The sequence below is a fragment of the Brachyistius frenatus genome, unplaced genomic scaffold, assembly GCF_029030835.1.
Source record: "Brachyistius frenatus isolate BFR_SWC_R1_liver_20210118 unplaced genomic scaffold, ASM2903083v1 Contig_34, whole genome shotgun sequence".
Taxonomy (NCBI): Eukaryota; Metazoa; Chordata; class Actinopteri; family Embiotocidae; genus Brachyistius; species Brachyistius frenatus.
This window is the reverse complement of record NW_027210633.1, coordinates 3,067,142-3,090,080: the sequence shown is the minus strand read 5'-3', so window position 1 is coordinate 3,090,080 and position 22,939 is coordinate 3,067,142. Positions and strand designations below refer to the sequence as shown.

At 42.3% G+C, this 22,939-nt stretch overlaps 2 protein-coding genes across 2 annotated transcripts; both read right to left on the bottom strand.

Annotated features, from left to right (window-relative positions):
* Nucleotides 1–711: 711 nt before the first annotated feature.
* LOC138622127 (beta-glucuronidase-like) lies at nt 712–12,580 on the bottom strand. Its single transcript, XM_069700669.1, has 12 exons — nt 12,314–12,580; nt 11,627–11,812; nt 11,340–11,521; nt 11,015–11,157; nt 9,822–10,009; nt 8,252–8,404; nt 7,912–8,090; nt 7,091–7,237; nt 5,870–5,954; nt 4,882–5,058; nt 4,628–4,763; nt 712–2,512 (listed from the first exon to the last, which is right to left on the bottom strand). The coding sequence occupies exons 1-12, from the start codon at nt 12,527–12,529 to the stop codon at nt 2,361–2,363; spliced, it is 1,944 nt and encodes a 647-aa protein (XP_069556770.1). The 5' UTR covers nt 12,530–12,580; the 3' UTR covers nt 712–2,360.
* An 893-nt stretch (nt 12,581–13,473) lies between these two features.
* LOC138622126 (beta-glucuronidase-like) lies at nt 13,474–22,207 on the bottom strand. The gene is made up of 12 exons (XM_069700668.1): nt 21,962–22,207; nt 21,275–21,460; nt 20,988–21,169; nt 19,908–20,050; nt 19,183–19,370; nt 18,560–18,712; nt 18,220–18,398; nt 17,126–17,272; nt 15,869–15,956; nt 15,194–15,370; nt 14,940–15,075; nt 13,474–14,452 (listed from the first exon to the last, which is right to left on the bottom strand). The coding sequence occupies exons 1-12, from the start codon at nt 22,175–22,177 to the stop codon at nt 14,301–14,303; spliced, it is 1,947 nt and encodes a 648-aa protein (XP_069556769.1). The 5' UTR covers nt 22,178–22,207; the 3' UTR covers nt 13,474–14,300.
* Between the last annotated feature and the right edge of the window lie 732 nt (nt 22,208–22,939).

The following is a 22,939-nucleotide window of genomic DNA, read 5'->3' as shown; positions in this document are numbered from 1 at the left end:
CCCCCTTCCTCTACGTAGCCAAGATGGCGACTGTTCAGGGTGGAAAGTGTCCAGCGTTTCACACCGTTTTGAGTGCATCATCCGGATACTATTAGCACACTGCGTGTTTCTGTACTTTACAGTGTGAACGCACTTATGCACTCAAAACAGTGAGTGTTAGTGCACAAGTACATGAACACAGAAACAGCATTTGTGTTACACAAGTTTAGTGTCTGACCAAATGTGAAATATCCCAATTTCCTCTTCTGTTGCTGAGTTATGGTGTTAAATAACAGCAAGAAAAGTGTTTTTACTGAACATTATGGTGTCACAGTGAATCTTTCCTTTTAGGAAACAGATCATCATCCCTTCACCATTTTATCCAATCAGACATTTGTGTGACATTTTGTCATTATTAGCGCTTGAATTCTTGAGTTATGACCTTAAACGCATTTTGTGGGTTCACAGGTGACCTTGACCTTTCACCCCTGACATCTAATCAGCTCATCCCTGAATTCAAGTGAACGTGTTCCTTGGATACTGCAGTCAAAACAATGGGATGGATGGATAGACAAACCGTCAACCTAAAGCCTCCACTTAGAGCCGTCCTAATGAAATACTATTGAACATGAGAATAACCGAATCACTATGTGAACATAAACATACATCATCTCTCCAATAACTATGACAACGTGTGTCTAACTAAACCTTGATGTGTAACACGAAGCAGTCTTGCCTGGCTGACGTCCATTTAATTAGAGCAGTTTCAGCGCTGATGTCATTCGGTTTATTAGATCAGTGGAAATGAAAGGGCAGTGTGTTCAATGACACCAATCTCCCAGTTATGCAACTCGGTTATTGTATAAACAGCAATTACAGCTGGACCAAATCCAAAAAAAGCCTTTTAAATACCTTTAAAAAAAAAGCCTAAAAAGTCTGTTCCGTCTGGTTTAACATGTATTTCATGCCAACATTAAGAGATGTTTTACAATAATGTCAACAACAACATGTAAGTCAGTGCTCTGCCAGGAATGACGACATCCAGTATTCGTCCAGCTGTAACACAAAGGTCAGTGGTGTGATGACGGTGCAGGAGGAGTCACTGATAGTGGAAAGTCTGATTGAGGTCACACCACCATCCGCAATCAATACGTCACTTGACCCTTTAGGAGTATGTCGAGTTTTTGATAAACATTCAGCTGCCGTGACTTAAAGGCAGGAAAAAAAGGCTCTGAGCCCTGGTTTTGTTTTTGTCTGTTTTTAATTGAGTTCATTGTTATTATTTCCTCCTTCGTTGTGATGCTGCCTACGAGCAAAGTTCATACAGTTAAGTTCAGTTCTGAATGACATGAAAGATTTGTGCCTGTGATTTATGTGTTAAAAACCATGAATCCTCATGATTATTTCACATCTCTAGTTCACAGAGAGACTGTTAGCAGGAAGAGAACCTACACCTTCTGAAACGCTCTGCAGCGTCTGATGGAATCACAAACATCATCCAAGATTTCAACTGAAACGCGATGCAGACATCAGCTTTAAAAGTAAACTTCAGAACTTCAAAGGTGTAAAACGCTGGGAATGACTTGAAATAAATAGTTTGAATATTGATTATATTGTCTTTAATACTGACATTCAAGTGTAACAAAAGAGATTTATATTTCTGTTGATTCTCATTTATAAAAATAAAAACTTTTCTGATTTGATTCAGCACTGAAATTGACATTAACATTACACATACAAAATGTTTCATCAGTCAGCAATCATGTCTTTAAAAAAGCTAAAACACAGTCTGATTGGTTGTACAAAACAATTGTTTATGTCAGATGCATTTTGGGAAAGAAATTAGAGGATATGATGATGTAGTGAGCGGCCGGGACACCGACAGTCTTTGCAATGTTATGTGCTTCCTCTGCCAGGTGTGTATTCATATCACACTGGAGGAAAGGTCAGAGCTAATCAGTGGTGAAGAAGGATTTTGATTGGTTGTTGATCTGGCCTTGTAAAGGCAGCATCAGAAAACAGCACTTCACATGTTTGTAACAGAACATCTTGTATAAATCCCCCCCAGGCTTCACTCGGGTGTTTACCAAGGACACCGTGTCACAGCTGTAACTACAGTTATACTCTGAATTGTACCTTCGTTGAGGCACTTTAGTCTTATTTTTATCAACATATATGATCTGAAAAATGTTCCAGACTGCTTTACAAAAAAAAAAAATTAAAAAGAATTTCTAGTGTTGATGATTTAGTTCACACGGCAGGAATATTTCAGCTGTTTGTGATTCATGGTGGTTTCAGGTCATGTGCACACCGAAATGTTTTACTGACAGAACTTTACCAGCACGTGATGGAGCCCGTCCTGGACTGGTTACCTCAACACGTCAGAGTGAGCAGGGGTACTTGGTCCACGGAGGTAGTCTGCCCGTTTGATTGGCCAGTCTCCAGTAGCGCTCCCTCAGGACGAAGGCTGCTGCTTTGGGCTGCCGCTGCCTGCTGAAGATGCCCTTCTTGTTCCCCCCCACACGAAAGATCCCTGCAGACACAAGACGGATCGTTGTCATGCACTAGGAAGAAAAAAGGCTTTTGCTATATAATAATAACAATTAAAACTGCAAGCAGTGATAAATGTGAAAAAAAAAAAGTCATATCCTCCACACAAAGTTCCAGGCCCACTATCGAACCCAGAACCTCCTGATTGTGAGGTGACAACACTGGCTTGGAACTGCACCATTTTGATGCCTTTATTGCATGTTTGTCTGACTTATATGACTTTATAATTTCAATTACATGCTATTGTATAATTATTTTTTTTTAATACTTTAGACAACATCAACTTTTTTGGACTTGACATGCATGGCTTCAGTGGGAATTAAACCAATGACCTTCTGACTGAGAGGCACCAGCACTAACCACTGCACCAATGTGCCTGTGATGCTGTGACTTTCTTTTGTCCTTTTAAAGACATGCTATAGTATGAATATTATTTCATATTTTGAGGACAATACAAAGTGCACCACTGTGTCATATTATAGCATGTTGTCCGAAATATGACAAAAAAAGTCTCTTCTGGGTGATTTTTATTAGGGCCCGAGCACCAAAGGTGCGAAAGCCCTACTGTTATCCAAGGAATTATTTTTGTATTGTTGTTGACCTTTGGTTTGGTATTAGTATGACTTCATGTACAAACCCGAACGGCTTACCCTTAGAGGGATTCGCTCTCCGTGAACCGTGTGGCTTATTAAGGGGACTCCCCCTCCGTGAACCATGTGTAATACCTTGAGCGGGGCTCAAACCCATGTCTTCATGAGGTTTTTTTCCAGCTCTGAGGCTGGGTTCATAGACCACCGGACTATCTTCGGTGCCGGAGAATGAGTCGCGGCAGGAGAAAGTGTTTCTGAGTTCACTCAAAGCTTTCCAGTGACTCAACCGACAGTCTGGTTAACTCAACAGGTAAAAGATTCCACTTCACCAAGGTTTCTATTAATGGTTCAAATTCCACCTTGGCCTGTTGATGGTGATTCAACTTTTAGTGAAGTTGAAACGTTTGGAGAGTTTCAGGAAGATATTTAATATCTCTTCAGACCCCGTTGAAAACACGTATATCTACTATCCAAAGAATGTCTGCGGCAATTTTGGTCGCATTTGAATGAATATTTATGGACGGTGGAGTTAGTTAAGGTAAGGTATGCTGCCCCTCAGCTAGAAGGTTTGGGGCTGATTTAAGCATTTTAATGAAAGTAGTTTGGAGCCAAAACCCAATTTCACTTTTTAAATATATGGGTCTGGTGATGTTGCATTTGGGATTGTTCCTAATGAGCGTAGACTTCAGGGTAATTTTAAAACGATTTCAACAGCCTTTAACCAGTCAGCATTAACCATCATATGAGATGTGAGCCAAAACTCACCAGACTGTAAACAAAAGAGACTTTCCCCAATGTGAGCACAGAGCAACACCATGTCAGTCAATGACCCTTGCAGCCATATTTCTTAAAATACAAATAAAAAATTGAGGCATTGATTTTGCTCCGGCTTCGATTCAATGATATTTGCTTGCTTTGCTACGACTGTTCGTATCACATCATCGCGGTCTACCACCTTCGCCATTGATGGAATTATATTTCAAACAAATGCTTGACTTCAACGTCATCAAACTAGTCACTGATTGGTTGGCTCTTCAGACTATAATCACAGAGAGGACTGAAGCCGTGAGAAAGCAGCAGGTGGAACCAGGCTTGTTGGGAGCAGAAGAAAATGGCAAAAATAGCTGCAGCTACGTTGTTCTGATTTATCAGATCAAGGGATAAACTTAGAAAGTTGGCAAGAGCTTCAACACACCTGCATGCCAGAGAAGTCTCTTGTAGAGCATCTTCAGCCCTAAACATGATGCCAACTATATCTCCCGAAGTACAGTGTAAAAAAAAAAAAAAAGTATGTGAACCCCTTGAAACGACCTAAAAAAACCATTCCTGATCCAGACAACTGATCCAAATATAAACCTGTATACAACCTTCCTTTATTTCTAAAGTCCTTGAAAACGCTTATGGGACCATTTGTATAGGAATGGTTTGTTTGAATGTTTTCAGTCAGGACAGGTGCAAATGGTGGAAGTTGTAGTTGTGCAGTTTGTAGTATTTTGCAGCAGCAGTACCTTGTTTAGTCATGAAGTCTGCAAAGTTCCAGATGAGTTCACCAATGACGTACTGCTTCATCTTCTGGTCGAACACGTCGTGGTAGCTCTGCAGGACGGCGTTCTGGTACTCCTCCGTAAACATTACAGGTGGATCCTGGAGAGGGAAGATAAGGTTTGTTGCTTAAGGCTTCAACGTGGTTCTGGAAAAATCCAGATCTCTTCGACACGAAGGTTTCCTGCAGTCAGGTGTTTGGATGTGTGTGAAATCTCACGCTGTGAAGCCCCGACACTGCGTCTGCTCCGTATTCACTCTGGATGATGGGCTTCTGGTACTTTCCATACCAGTTCTCAAACTGAGTGTTGAGCTGGATAGGGATGACCTCCAGGTGTCCTGAATCGTGGTACCAGGAGAAGTAACTGTTTACACAGATGACGTCTACGTAGGGAGCCTGAGGACAACACAAAAGACAGAGAAGGACAAGTTTTTACAGTTCGATCTGATTTTTTAAATTTTTTTAAATAACCTCATCTTTTTCTACAGACATTTATTTATTCATGTATTAGCAAGGCGTTCTCTAATAGCAATATTATCAGTTGAGTTAAAACTATGAGCTATTATGGTAATTTTTTTTAAATAATTTTTACAGAGACACTATGAAGTATCAGTTATTTGCACTTTGGTAAAAGAATAGTTCATTCAGAGGTGTTCAACCAGCCACTTTTAAAAGGCTGCAGAATAGTCTGTGTCTTTAAGCTGCTAACTACACACAGAAAGATGTTTCTCACTGCACAGGAATGTAAAAACATCTCCGGCATGTCAACGCTTAGTTTGACATTGGATCAAACGAGAGCGTCACAATTCAAACAGATTAAACTGAAGGACACCTCAACAATTGGATTTTACTCCCTTACTGTTGATCTGATTCACTGGTGGCCACCGTCTTAATACATGACAACATCCTGGAGAGTGACATGATGGGAAATGCAGCACTGAGAGGATTTAAAAAAAAAAAATAATTTAAATATATATAATAAAGATTTACTCAACATTCGGCTGTAAAGCTGAGTTTTTGATGATCACTGTGTACCGACACACCACCGAGTAGTAAGTTCAGTGACTCTTTAATGCTTTAAGATATGACTAATGCTTGCACCAACCTAAATGCTTCATTATCATGTGTCTGACATCTAATCAATGTGCTGCGCATGTTTCCTCTTTAAAACACTGTTGATTTGAAGGTGCCGGCTGTGGAGACTCACCCCTTTGTCCCTGGCGTAGTTACTGTCTGTGATGAAGGTGACGGGCCGGATCGGGTCCAGAGCTTTGGTATGCTTTATTAAACTCCTGCAGGAAAAAAACTAAATGTAGATGACTGTATGGAAGATGAGCAGTGATGGTGGTCAATCCAAGTATCAGACGGATAACTCAGTATTTTATAAATCGCTGACAGGCCAACCGGTATGCTATGACTGTAGTGTAATGTAAAGTAACGGCTTTAGTCTGTTACTAAGTCGGTGTAAAAAAGCCCGTTTCTGCTGTAGAATTATGTTCACACTTTGTTCTCCACATACAGATATAACTTGACTTGGTGGGTATTCGTTGGCAGGTTGAGTATTTCTCTTCTATGTTTGTTTCTCTGAAGCTCAAGGCTGAGACTGAGACTGAGCTTCAGATGTTCGGGGCAGCTTCCTGACGACTCTTACTGCTTTCCAAACATCAGATTAAAGGAGAAGACCGACTGACAAACACGTCAGTACGTCATCATCGGACACACTTACACTCAACACAAGTGTGGAGCTTTCAGAAGGTGTCCTGGTGCCCCGGATGTTGTCTTATCGCTACGCTGTCATTTACCAAATGATAGAAAACTAGAATTACCGCCATCTACCAACCAGTCGGGCTGCAGGTTGCATCCATGTCTGTCCAGACTCATATACAGTGATGTTGTGAAGACTTTGAAGGAATCCTTATATGTGTTCACGTGCTGATTGACAGTAGATAATGTTTCAAATATGAAGTTGCTGCAAAGAAGCTACAATTTCTAAATCGCGAAGGCTTCACACACAACTTCGACCTGACAGCAGAGAAGATTTATACATCAGCAGATTCAAGGTGGACACCAAAGATTATTGTCACCAAGTCAGAGTCTGATCAAATGTGAAATATGGTCACGACTGCCTCTTCTGATCCTGAGTTATGGTTCTGAATAACAGACAGAAAAGTGTTTGGGCAAAACGCTGTGATAGTGCGGTGAAGTTGACCTTTAACCTTTCTGAAACAAAATGTCATCACTTCATTATTTTATCCTGTTTGATATTTGTATGAAACTTTGTCGTGATTAGACAAAAAAAGTTCTTAAACTATGGCCACCAATGATTTTTGTGAACACCGACGCCGAGTCACCTCGTGTGATGTTGCTTTTCTGAACAGCGATGGAAACATGAGGAGTGCAATGATTTCAGGAAGTGAGCCGTACTCACTTGAAATAGAAATCAGCAGGCGGCAGCTCCGCAGCGGGCTCGTTGGCTACTGACCACATGACCACAGAGGGATGGTTCTTGTCCCGGCGTACGAGCTCGTCCATGACGACCAGGTGGTGGGACAGAGAGGCGTTTCCAAAGCTGCGACTACGTCGGCAAAAAAAAAAAAGACTCACACTGAGCTGACGGTTACACACCAGCTCACAGTAAACACTCATCTCATAGCTCTTCTGCTTGTCAGTAACATGTTTAGGGTCTATCATGAAATTAATCCACAAAGGGAACTTTTTACTTTAATTTCAACGTGTAAAATACGCTTTTGTATAATTTAATTCAACCTTTGATTAGAACACAGACATCAGCTGGCAAAAAGCAGAGCATGATGTAACATGGCGTTACACTGAAGTCTGTTCACCACCAAAATGTGCTTCCATCCCATTAGAATTATATTTCCACCACCACGAGCATATGTAAACCATATTTATACATTACTATACAGAGTCTATTGTTAGACATGAGTGATGAACTCTTGTCTTTTTAGAAAATCGTCCAGAGTTTGTCTTTCTAAATTGCAGATAATTTAAAGATCAGAAACACGATTGGCTAATACTCGCTGCCTTCGCTGGTTGAGTTAGAAAGAAGTGAGACGATCAAGATCAAAATATCTTCAGAGCGGATCTTTGAAGGAAGTGGGTGGGAATGAAATGCAACCAATGGAGAAGGTAAACAAGCATTTCTGAACACCCGCTGTTGTCATGGTCACGCACGAGATGGCCTTCGAGACGTGCATCTAACTTGATCAACCAGAACTCCCCACTCACATGTCTTTGATGCCCACCCCCGGACACTCGTCTATCACCACGATGCCGTGGCGGTCACACATCTGCAGGATCTCCTCAGCATAGGGGTAGTGGCTGGTGCGGAACGAGTTGGCCCCCAACCACTTCATCAGGTTGAAGTCCTTGACGATCAGAGGCCAGTCCAAACCTTTTCCTCGGATCTGCAACACAACGTAAACAGAAAAAGGAGGATTATTGAACCAGATCTACCGTTTTTAGACACTTTTTCCAGACAAACTTAAGGTCTGTTTATTAGAAGTCGTGAATGTTTGAAGAGCCTGAATCTCCCAGAGAGGTTTTGTTTCCCTCTGGCGGTACTCACGTCAGAGTCCTCGTGTTTGTTGACCCCGTGGAAATAGAAAGGCTTGTTGTTGATGAGGAACTGGGAGCTGGTGACCTGGACTGTGCGGATGCCCACTGGTAGAGTATACACATCCTCATATGTCCACTTCCCATCAGCTGCCATTAGCTGAACCTGAATGTTCAAGTGCAGACGTTATAACAGAGATTGTGCCGGCAGCCAGTTGGGAAGTTCATTCCCAGACGAGATAACTACAAAACACACACCTGAAAGCAGAGAAGTGAAAAATCAGAGCATAAAAATAGTTAACAGCAGTTTATCAGCAATGATCAACAGTTCTCTGATTTAACACCGAAGTATTTAACAGGCTCCTGTTCTCTTCCACAAATTCTGTCTCATAGTGGATTACTTCACTACACATACTTGGCATTGCAAAACACGAGACCAGGGCCTCATTTATTATCGCTCCGTACGCACAAAGCGAGGCCTGAAAGAGGCAAAGGCCACTTCACAGGCAGGAGTCGAGATTTAAAAAAACAAACTTGACAGCAGAATGTGAGCACCTGCACAGAAACTCTGAATATGAACACAAAGCCTGAATGTACAGAGTCCTGTTCACCACGTTAACTTGGCTAACTATCACAGTTGGCTGTCGAAGTCCAAGAAACCACCAAAGACAGAATTACAGAAATAAAAGTCAGTTCTTTAATAATATCTTCTCATATATATAGTTTTATGTGGTTTTTGTGTGTAAAAGCTCTGCAGAGAAAACGACTGTGCTGTCAGATCACACTGGACTGTCGCTGCAGCAGCATGTTGCCTCCTGCTGCATTTTCTTCTTGTGTGTGACCCCACAGCTGTGGCCACAGAACAAGATGCGCTTTCTATCCTCCACCTCCTCCACAGGGACCTTGATGTCAGAAAAATTCCTCCCCGTGTCGACACGATGCACAAAAGAACCACTGAGCCATATGGCTAATGTTATATGCATCAACATTCAACGGGTGTTTTGCAGTGAGCATCTGTGGTTGAGTGTGGACGTGAAGAAAGAGGCTTTCCACGCGCATATTTGCAAGTGCACTGTGACTTTTAAAGGAAACACTGTACAGATGTGCCTGGTACAAGATTCTATAAATCTGAATAGTTTTTGTGCTGTTTTGGGAACAAATCCACGTTTAGTGTAGCTCTTACCCACCGTTTAATAAATGAAGCCGAAGAACCTCAGCTTCAGTGTGCCAAAAAAACAAAACAACCACAGTTTCATTTGTCAGCCAGTTGAAAAGTGAGCAAAGTCGCAAATAAAGTAAGTTGACTAAACAGCACAATAAAAAAGGTTTAATTTACTTTACATGAATATAATTTAAGATTGAGCTTCTCTTAACATGAGCCTAAATACAAGCTGAAGGATTTGGTCTTGTAATCTTTCCAGAGTTAAATATGCCGGTTAGTTCATTAAACACTGTTCACCCTTGTTCTCTCTTAACCTAACTGCCTCATTCGTCTCATATCCAGGGACAACACTCACGCAACCGACATCTGAAACTTTTATGCAGGAAGTCACTTTGATGTGTGTGCGAGCACGTTGTCTTACCTCCATGGAGTAGAGATAACCTGGACTCTCGTGCATCAAATACGGCCACCACAGCTTCACGTCTGCCACTTTGAGCACTCCAGACGACTCGCTGGAAGAGGCCACAGAGCGCCGATCTTTGTCCATCAGAGTGACCTTCAGGACGGCTGTGGCGGCACCTCGGACGGACACTTTGTAACTGACGAGACCTGAAATCAAGAGGGAACAGCGCTGTGTCATAGATGAGGTGTCATCAAAAATTTCAGAGACTGTTCCTGCTGCACACAAACGCAGTGCAGTACAGTCACGCACACGATCAGAGGGAAAGAATAACTTTCTTGAGTGAATATTTCCAGTTACGTTGCTTGATCAACATCAGTGGACCTGAAACTTGAGCAGTAAGCGCACATATAATTATTACTACATGAATTATTGGGGGAAAAGAGAGAAGTTGCAGGGAGCTGAACCTGGCAGTAGAAGAAGGTGGAGGGGAGCAACGATTTGTTGTTGTGGGCGAGAATCACAACAATTGTGCTTTTAATGCGCAATTGGAGGCGAGTTGTCATGTTGGAGAACCGAAGTGTCACCGTGGGACAGTTCAGCTGGTTTGCAGCGAATGTTTTCCAACCGACGCCTCGTAACTCACAGTTGAAGTCGGTGTTGACGGTCTGACTCCGAGACGAATTCATGGAGCAACAACCCCGTGAACGTCAGAGAAAACCATCAGCGTGCTCTTGGTTGTGCTCCTGCTTCAACGCACCGTCTTCGGTCTTAGAAAGTGACGTTCTGCCCTTCTCGAAACGCGACCGTCACTTCAAACACCTCTCCTGGCTCACCGCTTCATTAGCGTAGGTTTTCTGAAGCATGTTAAGGGTCTATGTTGCCAATTTGACACAAAATCTAATGTGCACTCTGCTAAAGTGTCAGGTTCATGGTGAAATCACAAATGTACATTTACAAGTGGACCAAAAACATGTGAACACGGGTGCTGATGTCGATCAAGCGAAGGTATTTGTGTGCTCCGTGCACATCAGTGTTGTGGTGCAATCAGGCACAACAGGAACAGTCCTGGATGTTTCTGATTGCAGAAATCGTGCATTTGTTGTTATATGTATATGTTGTTTTCAACATCACAAGTTTACTCTTTTACAAATCTCTCGGTGCAGGTGAGGATATGAATGTGAGTAAATCAGAGATTCATTGTATTCATTCACCAGTGTCATCCAGGAAGTCAGTCACCACTGTGATGTCATCCACATAGACCTTCGGGGTCGTATACAGCAGCACAGGACGGTGTAACCCAGCATAGTTGAAGAAATCGAAGTTGATGTTTTGCACAACAAACCCATCAGGATACCTGCAGACCAAATTATTTACCAATTACAAAATTTACCAATTTGCTTTGAGAAATTAAGGGGCATTTTTCCTGATAGTCCATAGACAAAGAATTAATGGGTTAACTGGGAAGACACTGAAAAACTTAAAACATGAAAATCTTTGACTAAGTCTTTCCATTAAAACTAAAACTACAGCGGTTACTTGGTGCGGTCGTTCATGTGCTGGATGGTTCCTGGAGGAAGAGTCTCCAGCGTCAGAGTGTTGTTGACAGCGATGGTGATCCTACACGGCATCGTTGGGTTCTTGCGGATTAAACTGCCAATCTCAGCCTCAAAAGGAAGATGGCCTCCTTCATGCTCTGTCACCTTCTCCCCGTTCACCCACTACAAAAGGTAAAGACAACGATGACAAAGATGAAGATGATTTTTTTTTTGCTCTTTACTTGAACACTGACTGGAATGATTTGGGAAGACGCACGTTCTACTCACCACTACTGAATAATAGTGAGCACTTCCCACTCTGAGAACCACTCTGGTTCCCTCGTCAGCGACCCAGCGTGCCGGCACCACCACCTCTCGCTCGTACCACACCCAGCCAATGAAATCTCTCAGTGTGATGTCCTGAGTGATGTCGTTGTAGCTGGCGGGGACTGGCATGTCAATCACCGGGCCGCTCTGGGACACGTCAACGTCAGTGAGAAGGCAGTGTGTGGGGACATTATTGTGGCAAAACCATCTACAAAAGTGCGTGAAGTGTTTTGCATTCATTTAAGTATTTCATGTTGTAACTGTATCTCAATCAGTGGGGGGGGATCAAACCTGTAAATGTGAATATTAACAAGTCTAGGTGCAGATTTACAAATGTATTGAGATGTGTAAATGTGTTACCAGATCAGTAAATGTGTAGACAAATGTGTAAATATGTATATAAATCTGCAATGTTCACATTAACGAGTGTGACCACATTTATAAATCTCTGTCCAGCTCACAGGTCTGTGGACACACGTGTCTCTGAAGTGTTTCCGGTCTACATGCTGACTGCGAGATGTTTGAAGCTTCTGGTTCAGTGTCGAAAATGTTCCCTTTTACAGACCGCACGTGTTTATTTAGACTTTATATCTGTCAAACAAAGTGAGCAGCTTTATTTGGTCGGAAGTCTGTCGGAGTCCTGCTCACCTCTGCCAGTCGACTCTTGTACCAGGACCTCTCGAAGCCCTGGTTCCTGTTGGCGGACTTGTCAGCCCTGAAGTCCCACAGCCCGTTGAGCTCCTTCAGCTCTCTGGAGGAGGACTCCCGGGGGAAGAGCATGCCGGTGTCCAGCGGGACCACCGCGTCAAACACCGCCACCAGACACACAACCCGGAAAACCCCGAGCCTGTCGGGTAAGAGCATCCTGAAGGTCTCCTCTACAGCCGCTCGGGAACTTTCTCCTCGGTTCTTGCTGCCGTTGAGGTCATATGATTCATTTTGTCGTCACGTGACCGCAGAGCGGCTCGTCCCGCGTTACTTCCGCAAATATGTCGGAAGTTTCCGCATTAAAAAGTGAGCCGAGAAGATCAGTGAATTATATACTACAAAAAACAGGGAAAAAAAGGTGCACAATTACGGTCTTCTATAGCGTATGTCATGAAATAAAGTGTTTTGCATTCATTTAATTATTTATTATTGTTAATATTAACGTCAGAAATGACAGATAGATTCAATTTGAAAGCATCGCTGCCAAAATGTCAGTCATCTAATAATAATAATAAAAAAAGAAACAAACCTAAAACAACCTGTATTGGAAACTTTATTCTATATCCACGTTATGTGATCTATTGGTTTTGTCTCATTCAGCTGCACCACCGTGTATTTGACACAAGATGGCGCCAGACATGATTTTGAGATGACTTGGGGTGTTTTTGTGTTCCCTACAGTTTATGTTTGTAATTCATCTAATTGTGGCGGATTCCCTCTCCAGGTATCTTTTCCCATCATGACTGTTTGAAACTCATACTTTCATTTCCCATGTAGTCTTCTGATTTCAGATTAAGTAACAAAGACTGTGTTGTTGTTGGCAAAAGCCTTTAAGGCAGCAGCACTCACATCCTGCAGTAACTCTTCCTCCAACTCCTGCGCCTTGATGCCTTCCTCATTTTACTTTTGGAAGAAGCGTCATAGATTCGTAGTCTTCCAGTTTTGCCTGAGTGAATTATCTCGCTAGTGACCACATAATGCTGACAAGGACAATAATCCCTGTAACCACTGAAGTGCAGGTGCTGCGTAGTGTGAAGTAGATCTGCTGCCTGAATGATTTAGCGAACCCAAAACGTGCTTGTGTTTGATCAACGGTAACATACTATTTGGTTAAAATATACCAAAAGGGATTTATTTTCAGTTCATTTTCATTTATAAAAATAAAATTTTTCTGATTGGATTCAGCATTGAAATTCATACATTCATTACACATACAAAGTGTTTCATCAGTCAGCAATCATGTAGTGAAAAAAAAGGCTAAAACAGTCCGATTGGTTGTACAAGGCACATTGTTGGAAACTTCCAACAGAATTGCAAAGGACAAAATCTCCATTTGGTTTAAAGTTTGCTTTCCAAAATGTGTCTGAGGACGGAGCGGTGAGCTCCCTTCCCTTACAGAGTCTTTGAAATGTGATGTTCTGGATGTAGACTCTGTTTATGAAAAGTGAAGTGCCTTAAAGTGCAATACCAGTGATGGCCGCTAGGGGCTGGCTCCAAAAAAAGCCTTCCAGCTCTAATAGACTTCAATTTAAAAAGTGACAACTTCTCCCATGAAATACAAAGTCAATGCTTTTTTTTTTTTTTTTTTTCAGAAGTCATTATGATGTCATTCACTAAAATTCACTGTGTAATCAGTGTTCTGCTGGTCCTTCTCAAAATAAATGAATTAATTAAGGCCTTAAAAAGAGACATGTATGAGGGCGTGCCTGGTTTGATTGACATGCCCGAGGCTCAGTCAGGTTGGTGGTGTAGGTGAGCGGCCACATTGTCCTCCGGTTCTCAGTCAGATGCACCCCTCACTGCATGGAGGTTTGACCTCATGTGTACACGCTGAAATGTTTAGCAGCTTTTTTTTTTTTCCCAGAAGACGCAGAGCTTTCATGGTACCGAGCCGGTCCTGGACGGGGCAACACAACACTGGTGCATGTCAGAGCGAGCAGGGGTACTTGGTCCACGGAGGTAGTCTGCCTGTTTCATTGGCCAGTCTTAAGTACCTCTTCCTCAGGAGGAAGGCTGCTGCTTTGGGCTGCCGCTGCCTGCTGAAGATGCCCTTCTTGTTCCCCAGGACACGAGTGACCCCTGCACACACAAGACACATGGACCACATCCTCGTCATGCACAGGACAATTAAAAGCCTTTTCTCAACAGTAACAATGATATTAATATACAGACTAATTAAGAGGTAAAGGGAATCCTTTTTTTTTTTTTTTTTTAAGTTAAGCACTATAGTGTGATTAACTGGGAGAAGACAAATAGAAAGAAATAGCTTTAGCCACAGTGGACTGATTTATCAGTGCAGGTGTTCTGATGTAAACTGGCCCTGACAAAGAAGAAAAAAAGATCTCTGCTTTTCTTTGGGTTGGCTGTGGCTGTGTGCAAGGTGTGCTGCTTAAATCCAAAGCTCCTCCAAAGGCAAAACGGTGCCGTTTCAGTGCGTAAATATATATTAAATATAAATATATTGCAAAAGTTCACTCGGTATACGAACAGCGTTTTATAAACAGGTGCAAATGGTGGAAGTTGTAGTTGTGCAGTTTGTAGTATTTTGCAGCAGCAGCCGCAGTACCTTGTTTAGTCATGAAGTCTGCAAAGTTCCAGATGAGTTCACCAATGACGTACTGCTTCATCTTCTGGTCGAACACGTCGTGGTAGCTCTGCAGGACGGCGTTCTGGTACTCCTCCGTAAACATTACAGGTGGATCCTGGAGAGGGAAGATAAGGTTTGTTGCTTAAGGCTTCAACGTGGTTCTGGAAAAATCCAGATCTCTTCGACACGAAGGTTTCCTGCAGTCAGGTGTTTGGATGTGTGTGAAATCTCACGCTGTGAAGCCCCGACACTGCGTCTGCTCCGTATTCACTCTGGATGATGGGCTTCTGGTACTTTCCATACCAGTTCTCAAACTGAGTGTTGAGCTGGATAGGGATGACCTCCAGGTGTCCTGAATCTTGGTACCAGGAGAAGTAACTGTTTACACAGATGACGTCTACGTAGGGAGCCTGAGGACAACACAAAAGACAGAGAAGGACATGTCGACACATTCTCCATCTCGTTCAGGACTTCTGTTAAACACAGTTCGATGACCTCAGCATTCTGTAGATTAATTTATCGATTTTGCAGAATTCTTTTGTGAATGTTGTGATCAAAAATGCTTCATTTTAACACTGCTTTTATGAATAATTTTGCTGCAATTTGCAAAGTTTAATGTGAATATTTTGTGGTAAAACTGCATGACAGCTGAGCTCGATGAACGGCAGCTGTCAAACTGAGGGACGACCGTGGTGACGGAGGTATAGATGTAGAGGTAGGTCATCTGAGGTGTTCTTAGTGAGGTCACACGGGGGCATCAGATCTAATACCGTTTGTTGTACCTTGTTCCTCTCCTCAGAACATTTTGTTTTGCTTGCTGCTCTTAAAAAGCATGACATCTTTTGAATAAGCCATGCATGTTTTTACTTTAATATGCTGTTGCTATTGAGGTGAAGGTTTAGACTCACCCCTTTATCACTTGCATAGTTGATACTGGCTGTGATGTAGGTGATGGGTCGGGTCGGGTCCAGAGATCTGGTACGTTTTATCAAAGTCCTGTAAGAAAAACAAAATGTGGGTGACTGTAAGAGGGTAAATCAATACGTTTCACAACTACTGATTGTGCGCACCGTGACGTGCACAGAGCAGGAGAAAGATGTAATCCTAATGAGTAACTGCTACAAATTGCATCGCCTCATCAACATCAGTTCCTGAAATGCACTCGTTTTTGTGAGCGGTGGACCGGGCGCGTCGGCGATTTCTCTGTGGACATGAGCAGAGGGCACATGTCACACTTTGTATCAAACTCTGGAAATCAGAAACACAGATCCGAACAGCACTTCAGGAGGGCTGCGACAATGAAGCAATGAGACAATGAAGCAATGAGACAATGAAGCAATGAGACAATGAGACAATGAGCCTGGAGAGGCGTTCTGAGTGACAGTCAGGTTTCTGAGGGGCAGAACAGATCAGCGCACAACCAGGTGGGTTTTCTTTGACAGTCGTGGGTCTGTGTGCCGTGAATTCATCCCGGGAGGGTCGGAGTGAAACCGCAGAGATCAGCTGAGACGTTCTGAAGCGTCTGATGAAAACCGTTAAGTTCAAATGACCCAAACTGTGGCGACGCGCTCCGGTTCTCTATGACAACTCGCCCGCTCAGAGCACAATCAAAGTGTCTCGTTCACAATCGTAGCTCCTCACCACTCCTGCTCATCGGGTTTGGCTCCCTGTGATCTTCTCTCCATTTCCCAGACATTTTTCAAAAACTTTTATGTCTGCTAAAGTTTCAGGTGCGTAAAACATCACGGACACTGATGATGATGAGGCGATGAAATTGGTACCAGTTACTCATTATGATTACATCTTCCTCCTCCTCTGAACTTATTGATTTACCCTCGTAAATTTTAAAATCTTAAAATATAATGGAAAACGCAATACTGTATAATCGCTGACAATAAGTGGACTGTCATGTAAAGTAACAGCTTTTTTCTGTTACTGTATAGAAGCAAAGGTTTGTACGCTAGAATTAGGTGTACACTTCTCTACATGCGTAAATAACTTGACTTGGTGGTTAGGAGTTGGCCGGTTGAGTATTTCTACTGAGCTCCAGATGTTCAGGGCAGCTTCCTGACTTCTCTCACTGCATCCCCGTGTATAGTACAGCAAATCTGATGAGTGGACGTATTCACTTCTTCACATCTACAAAGAAAATCACCAGTACTCACTTTAAATAGAGTTCAGCAGGCGGCAGCTCTGCAGCGGGCTCGTTGGCTACTGACCACATGACCACAGAGGGATGATTCTTGTCCCGGCGTACGAGCTCGTCCATGACGACCAGGTGGTGGGACAGAGAGGCGTTTCCAAAGCTGCGACTACATCGGCAAAAAACTAAATACTCACACTTATACTGAGCTGACTAATAAACCAGATCCATCCGTCAGCTCTGGTTACACACCAGCTCAATTACATTTTAAGTATCTTTCATGAAATTATTTTTCCGATGTATTAAAATCCTTTTTTTTTTTTTTTTTTGCCTTAAAGGGTAAGTTCACATTTTTTCTGATGCTCATATGTAAGCTGAAAGGTTGCTGTAATAACTCATCTAGTCCATACTGGCTGTAAACTTCTTAACACACATTCAATAAAAGAGATGAAGACAAAATCCACAGTCCTCCTTCAACGCAAAAAGACATGAATATGTTCAGCTGAAGATAATATATGACTTCAGTAGCCTTACGTAGAGTCTAAAGTTACAGTTTTTAATAACAAAATTGAGTATTAAGACTCAGCCTACAGGTGGTAGCTGCTTAAAACACAGAAGAGGTTTGAGCTAAAATGCCGACATGCTCACAATGAGAATGCAAACACGCTGATGTTTAGCAGGTGAGAAATGTTTCCTCCTGCAGTGCAAATCAGACTGAACCTCATCTGGCTGTTTACAATTCCTTTAAAATAGTGTAACTTGGCCTAAAGCCAACTTTACATGGACACCTTTTGAGCATCAAACACAACTCAATTTAGTTTTCAACCTCCAGTATAGACACAACTATTTTCAAAACCCTGTTGAGGATGTGCATCTTTTATTTTGCTGTATTTTCCAGGAATTTGTCCTCATTAGACGTGTGTCTTACACAAGTTCACTGTTAGTGGGTGTGTCCTCTCTGCCACGGGGCCAGGGTCTCTCAACATGACTTCTATCTGTGTGGTTTTCAGTAGTTGAGACTGTGCTGTGTCTACAGACAGACTAACAGTCATGTATTCGTAACTCTTTTCCTGAACCCTAAAACAAAGCCAAAGAGAAGTGAGCGGTGACACTCACATGTCTTTGATGCCTACCCCCGGACACTCGTCTATCACCACGATGCCGTGGCGGTCACACATCTGCAGGATCTCCTCAGCATAGGGGTAGTGGCTGGTGCGGAACGAGTTGGCCCCCAACCACTTCATCAGGTTGAAGTCCTTGACGATCAGAGGCCAGTCCAAACCTTTTCCTCGGATCTGCAACACAACGTAAACAGAAAAAGGAGGATTATTGAACCAGATCTACCGTTTTTAGATACTTTTTCCAGACAAACTTAAGATCTGTTTATTAGAAGTCGTGAATGTTTGAAGAGCCTGAATCTCCCAGAGAGGTTTTGTTTCCCTCTGGCGGTACTCACGTCAGAGTCCTCGTGTTTGTTGACCCCGTGGAAATAGAAAGGCTTGTTGTTGATGAGGAACTGGGAGCTGGTGACCTGGACTGTGCGGATGCCCACTGGTAGACTATACACATCCTCATATGTCCACTTCCCATCAGCTGCCATTAGCTGAACCTGAATGTTCAAGTGCAGACGTTATAACAGAGATTGTGCCGGCAGCCAGTTGGGAAGTTCATTCCCAGACGAGATAACTACAAAACACACACCTGAAAGCAGAGAAGTGAAAAATCAGAGCATAAAAATAGTTAACAGCAGTTTATCAGCAATGATCAACAGTTCTCTGATTTAACACGGCACATCTGACACCGAAGTATTATAGTTTAAAACAGCAGCGTCCTGGTCTCATCTGCTGTTATCTCTCATTGTAGATTTCTTTACTGCACATACAGCGTGTTGCTAAAGAGGAGACCAGAACCTCAGCTACCAAAAAATATAAACAATAAAAAAAACAAAAAAAACAGCTGGAACTTTATTTGTGGGCCCATGTTAATGTCATCTGGTTGCTGGGTAACGTAAGATGACAGAATTACAGCACAGATATAATGGTAGAGTTATGCAGAAAGTCTGTGAGCACGTTGTCTTACCTCCACGGAGTAGAGATAACCTGGACTCTCGTGCATCAAATACGGCCACCACAGCTTCACATCTGCCACTTTGAGTACTCCAGACGACTCGCTGGAGGAGGACACAGAGTGACCTTCGTTGTCCATCAGAGTGACCTTCAGGACGGCTGTGGCGGCACCTCGGACGGACACGTCGTACCTCACAACACCTAAAATCAGAGGAAATAGTATTGTCTAATAAATGGATATTAACTATAATATTTTTGTGATATGAATGGAGACAAACAGGTGAAGGGTAAAAAAGGCTAAAACATTGCAAACACACAACCACAGAGGTGTAGGCGCATGCTAATTTCTAGTCATATAAAGTATATTTACATCTGCCTGAAAACTAATTCTAACAACCATTATGGGGTAAAACAACCCGACAAAAAACACATGACAGGAATCAATGGATGCAAAAGCATCAATCATTCATTCTTCACTGCCCCTCAGGTTGAGGCGTGTTGAACACGATATTGTGACCTTTCAGCTTCTATCTGGACTATTTCTAATCTGCATGAATCTCGTCAGTGAATTATTTTGATGTCCAAAATGATGAATTTCTTAGAAAAGTCGCTCCACTGTCTGTGTGACGTAGATGATATTCACTCTGGGATCTTTTTCATACGTCACCTTTTAAAAATGCTTCGGTGCAGGTGAGGATATGAATGTGAGTAAATCAGAGATTCATTGTATTCATTCACCAGTGTCATCCAGGAAGTCAGTCACCACTGTGATGTCATCCACATAGACCTTCGGGGTCGTATACAGCAGCACAGGACGGTGTAACCCAGCATAGTTGAAGAAATCGAAGTCAGTGTTTTGCACAAAAAGCCCATCGGGATACCTGGAGACCGTATTATTATTATTATTATCATTATTATATTATAATCTCCTTATTATCTGACTACTCACAGAACAGTTAAAGCATCCTGAAAGGAGTCAATTGAAGTGTCACTGCTGACAGGAGTGGAAGTATCCTGAACACTGGAAGCACTGAAAGCTTTTGAAATGCAACCATGACGACAGCTAAACGGTTGGTTCGTGAATATGAGCTGAAAGTAGATGAATTTTTAGTTTTTATTCATCATTATTTTTTAAACGGTTTAAAGTAAAGAAAAACTGACCAGTTTAAGAGTGAGTGCTTCTTTTTTGTTGAACCACTCGAAGTGTGATGAGGAGCTCGAACAATTAGACGACTAGAATAATATAATTCTAGTTGTAATATATTATAATATTATTATAATAACAACTTGTAACGATAGTGATAATTAGTCGTTTCAGTTGTTTTTCCATCCTTCGCCTCGACTCCCAGAAGTTTGAAGATTTAATGGCTTTCCTAATTGATCATGTAAAGTAATTGATGATTTCAGCCCACACTAATGTTATAATATGCAACTGTATGAAAAACATAAAACATTAAAATCTTGTAAACAATGTGAAGGACATCTAGGAAACAGAAAAATACGAAAATAAATATAATTGAAGTCTTATGGCTTCTTAAAACTTGGACTTTGTCTATCTTGAAAAACTTCACGAGGAAAACCAAAACATGTCTCAAAGTCTGATTCACCTAAAAGCTCAAAATAACAAATCACTGAAGCAAATTAAGGAAGTTCGGCTTTCTTAGCAATAAGTGTTCAAAACTGAAACTACTGAGGTTACTTACCCATCAGGACACCTGCAGACCAAATTATTTACCAATTATCAGACCTTTGCTTTGAGAAATTAAGGGGCATTTTTCCTGATAGTCTTCCCATTAAAACTAAAACTACAGCGGTTACTTGGTGCGGTCGTTCATGTGCTGGATGGTTCCTGGAGGAAGAGTCTCCAGCGTCAGAGTGTTGTTGACAGCGATGGTGATCCTACACGGCATCGTTGGGTTCTTGCGGATTAAACTGCCAATCTCAGCCTCAAAAGGAAGATGGCCTCCTTCATGCTCTGTCACCTTCTCCCCGTTCACCCACTACAAAAGGTAACGACAACGATGACAAAGATGAAGATGATTTTTTTTTTGCTCTTTACTTGAACACTGACTGGAATGATTTGGGAAGACGCACGTTCTACTCACCACTACTGAATAATAGTGAGCACTTCCCACTCTGAGAACCACTCTGGTTCCCTCGTCAGCGACCCAGCGTGCCGGCACCACCACCTCTCGCTCGTACCACACCCAGCCAATGAAATCTCTCAGTGTGATGTCCTGAGTGATGTCGTTGTAGCTGGCGGGGACTGGCATGTCAATCACCGGGCCGCTCTGGGACACGTCAACATCAGTGAGAAGGCAGTGTGTGGGGACATTATTGTGGCAAAACCATCTACAAAAGTGCGTGAAGTGTTTTGCATTCATTTAAGTATTTCATGTTGTAACTGTATCTCAATCAGTGGGGGGGGATCAAACCTGTAAATGTGAATATTAACAAGTCTAGGTGCAGATTTACAAATGTATTGAGATGTGTAAATGTGTTACCAGATCAGTAAATGTGTAGACAAATGTGTAAATATGTATATAAATCTGCAATGTTCACATTAACGAGTGTGACCACATTTATAAATCTCTGTCCAGCTCACAGGTCTGTGGACACACGTGTCTCTGAAGTGTTTCCGGTCTACATGCTGACTGCGAGATGTTTGAAGCTTCTGGTTCAGTGTCGAAAATGTTCCCTTTTACAGACCGCACGTGTTTATTTAGACTTTATATCTGTCAAACAAAGTGAGCAGCTTTATTTGGTCGGAAGTCTGTCGGAGTCCTGCTCACCTCTGCCAGTCGACTCTTGTACCAGGACCTCTCGAAGCCCTGGTTCCTGTTGGCGGACTTGTCAGCCCTGAAGTCCCACAGCCCGTTGAGCTCCTTCAGCTCTCTGGAGGAGGACTCCCGGGGGAAGAGCATGCCGGTGTCCAGCGGGACCACCGCGTCAAACACCGCCACCAGACACACAACCCGGAAAACCCCGAGCCTGTCGGGTAAGAGCATCCTGAAGGTCTCCTCTACAGCCGCTCGGGAACTTTCTTGTTATTGTTAGTCACGTGATTCATTTTGTCGTCACGTGACCGCAGAGCAGCGTGGTCGCTGCTTCCGGAAACTGTCGGAAGTTTACACATTTAAAAGTGAGCCAAGACACAACACAACAACAGGACTTTTTTTTTTTTTTTTTTTTGCAATTACGTATATATCGTATGTGTGTATTACAAAAAAAGATGAAAGATTATTAAAAGAGAAAGTGTTTCGCATTTATTGTATTATTTTATATTTTTCATCCTAACGTTATTTTCAGCAGACATGGCAGTCAGGTTTAATTTTAAGGCCTCGTTGCTAAAATATCAGCCATCAAATGAAAAAATATGTAATGGAAACTTTATTCTATAGCCACAATTATTTTTATATTGATTGGTTTTGTGTCATTCAGCTGCACCACTTTGTATTTTACACAAGATGGAGCCAGACACTTTCTGGATCAAAGTAAACTACAGAATGGCAACGTGTTAAAGGACCAGTTCACTGATTTTATGTGTTCAATAGCGCCACCATATCTCCACAGTGGACATTAATAAATTAACATGGTAGAGGCCCCTACGGCCAAAATTAGCAGTGGGTTCACATAAACCATCTTTCGAAAAGTAGAAAAGCGTGTTAATAGTGCAGTACCCAATTTATAACACCAGTATCGTTTGAGTTGATCAAGTTTTAGTCGTTAATACTACCAGACAAGGTTGCATTAAACTTATTCTAAAGCAA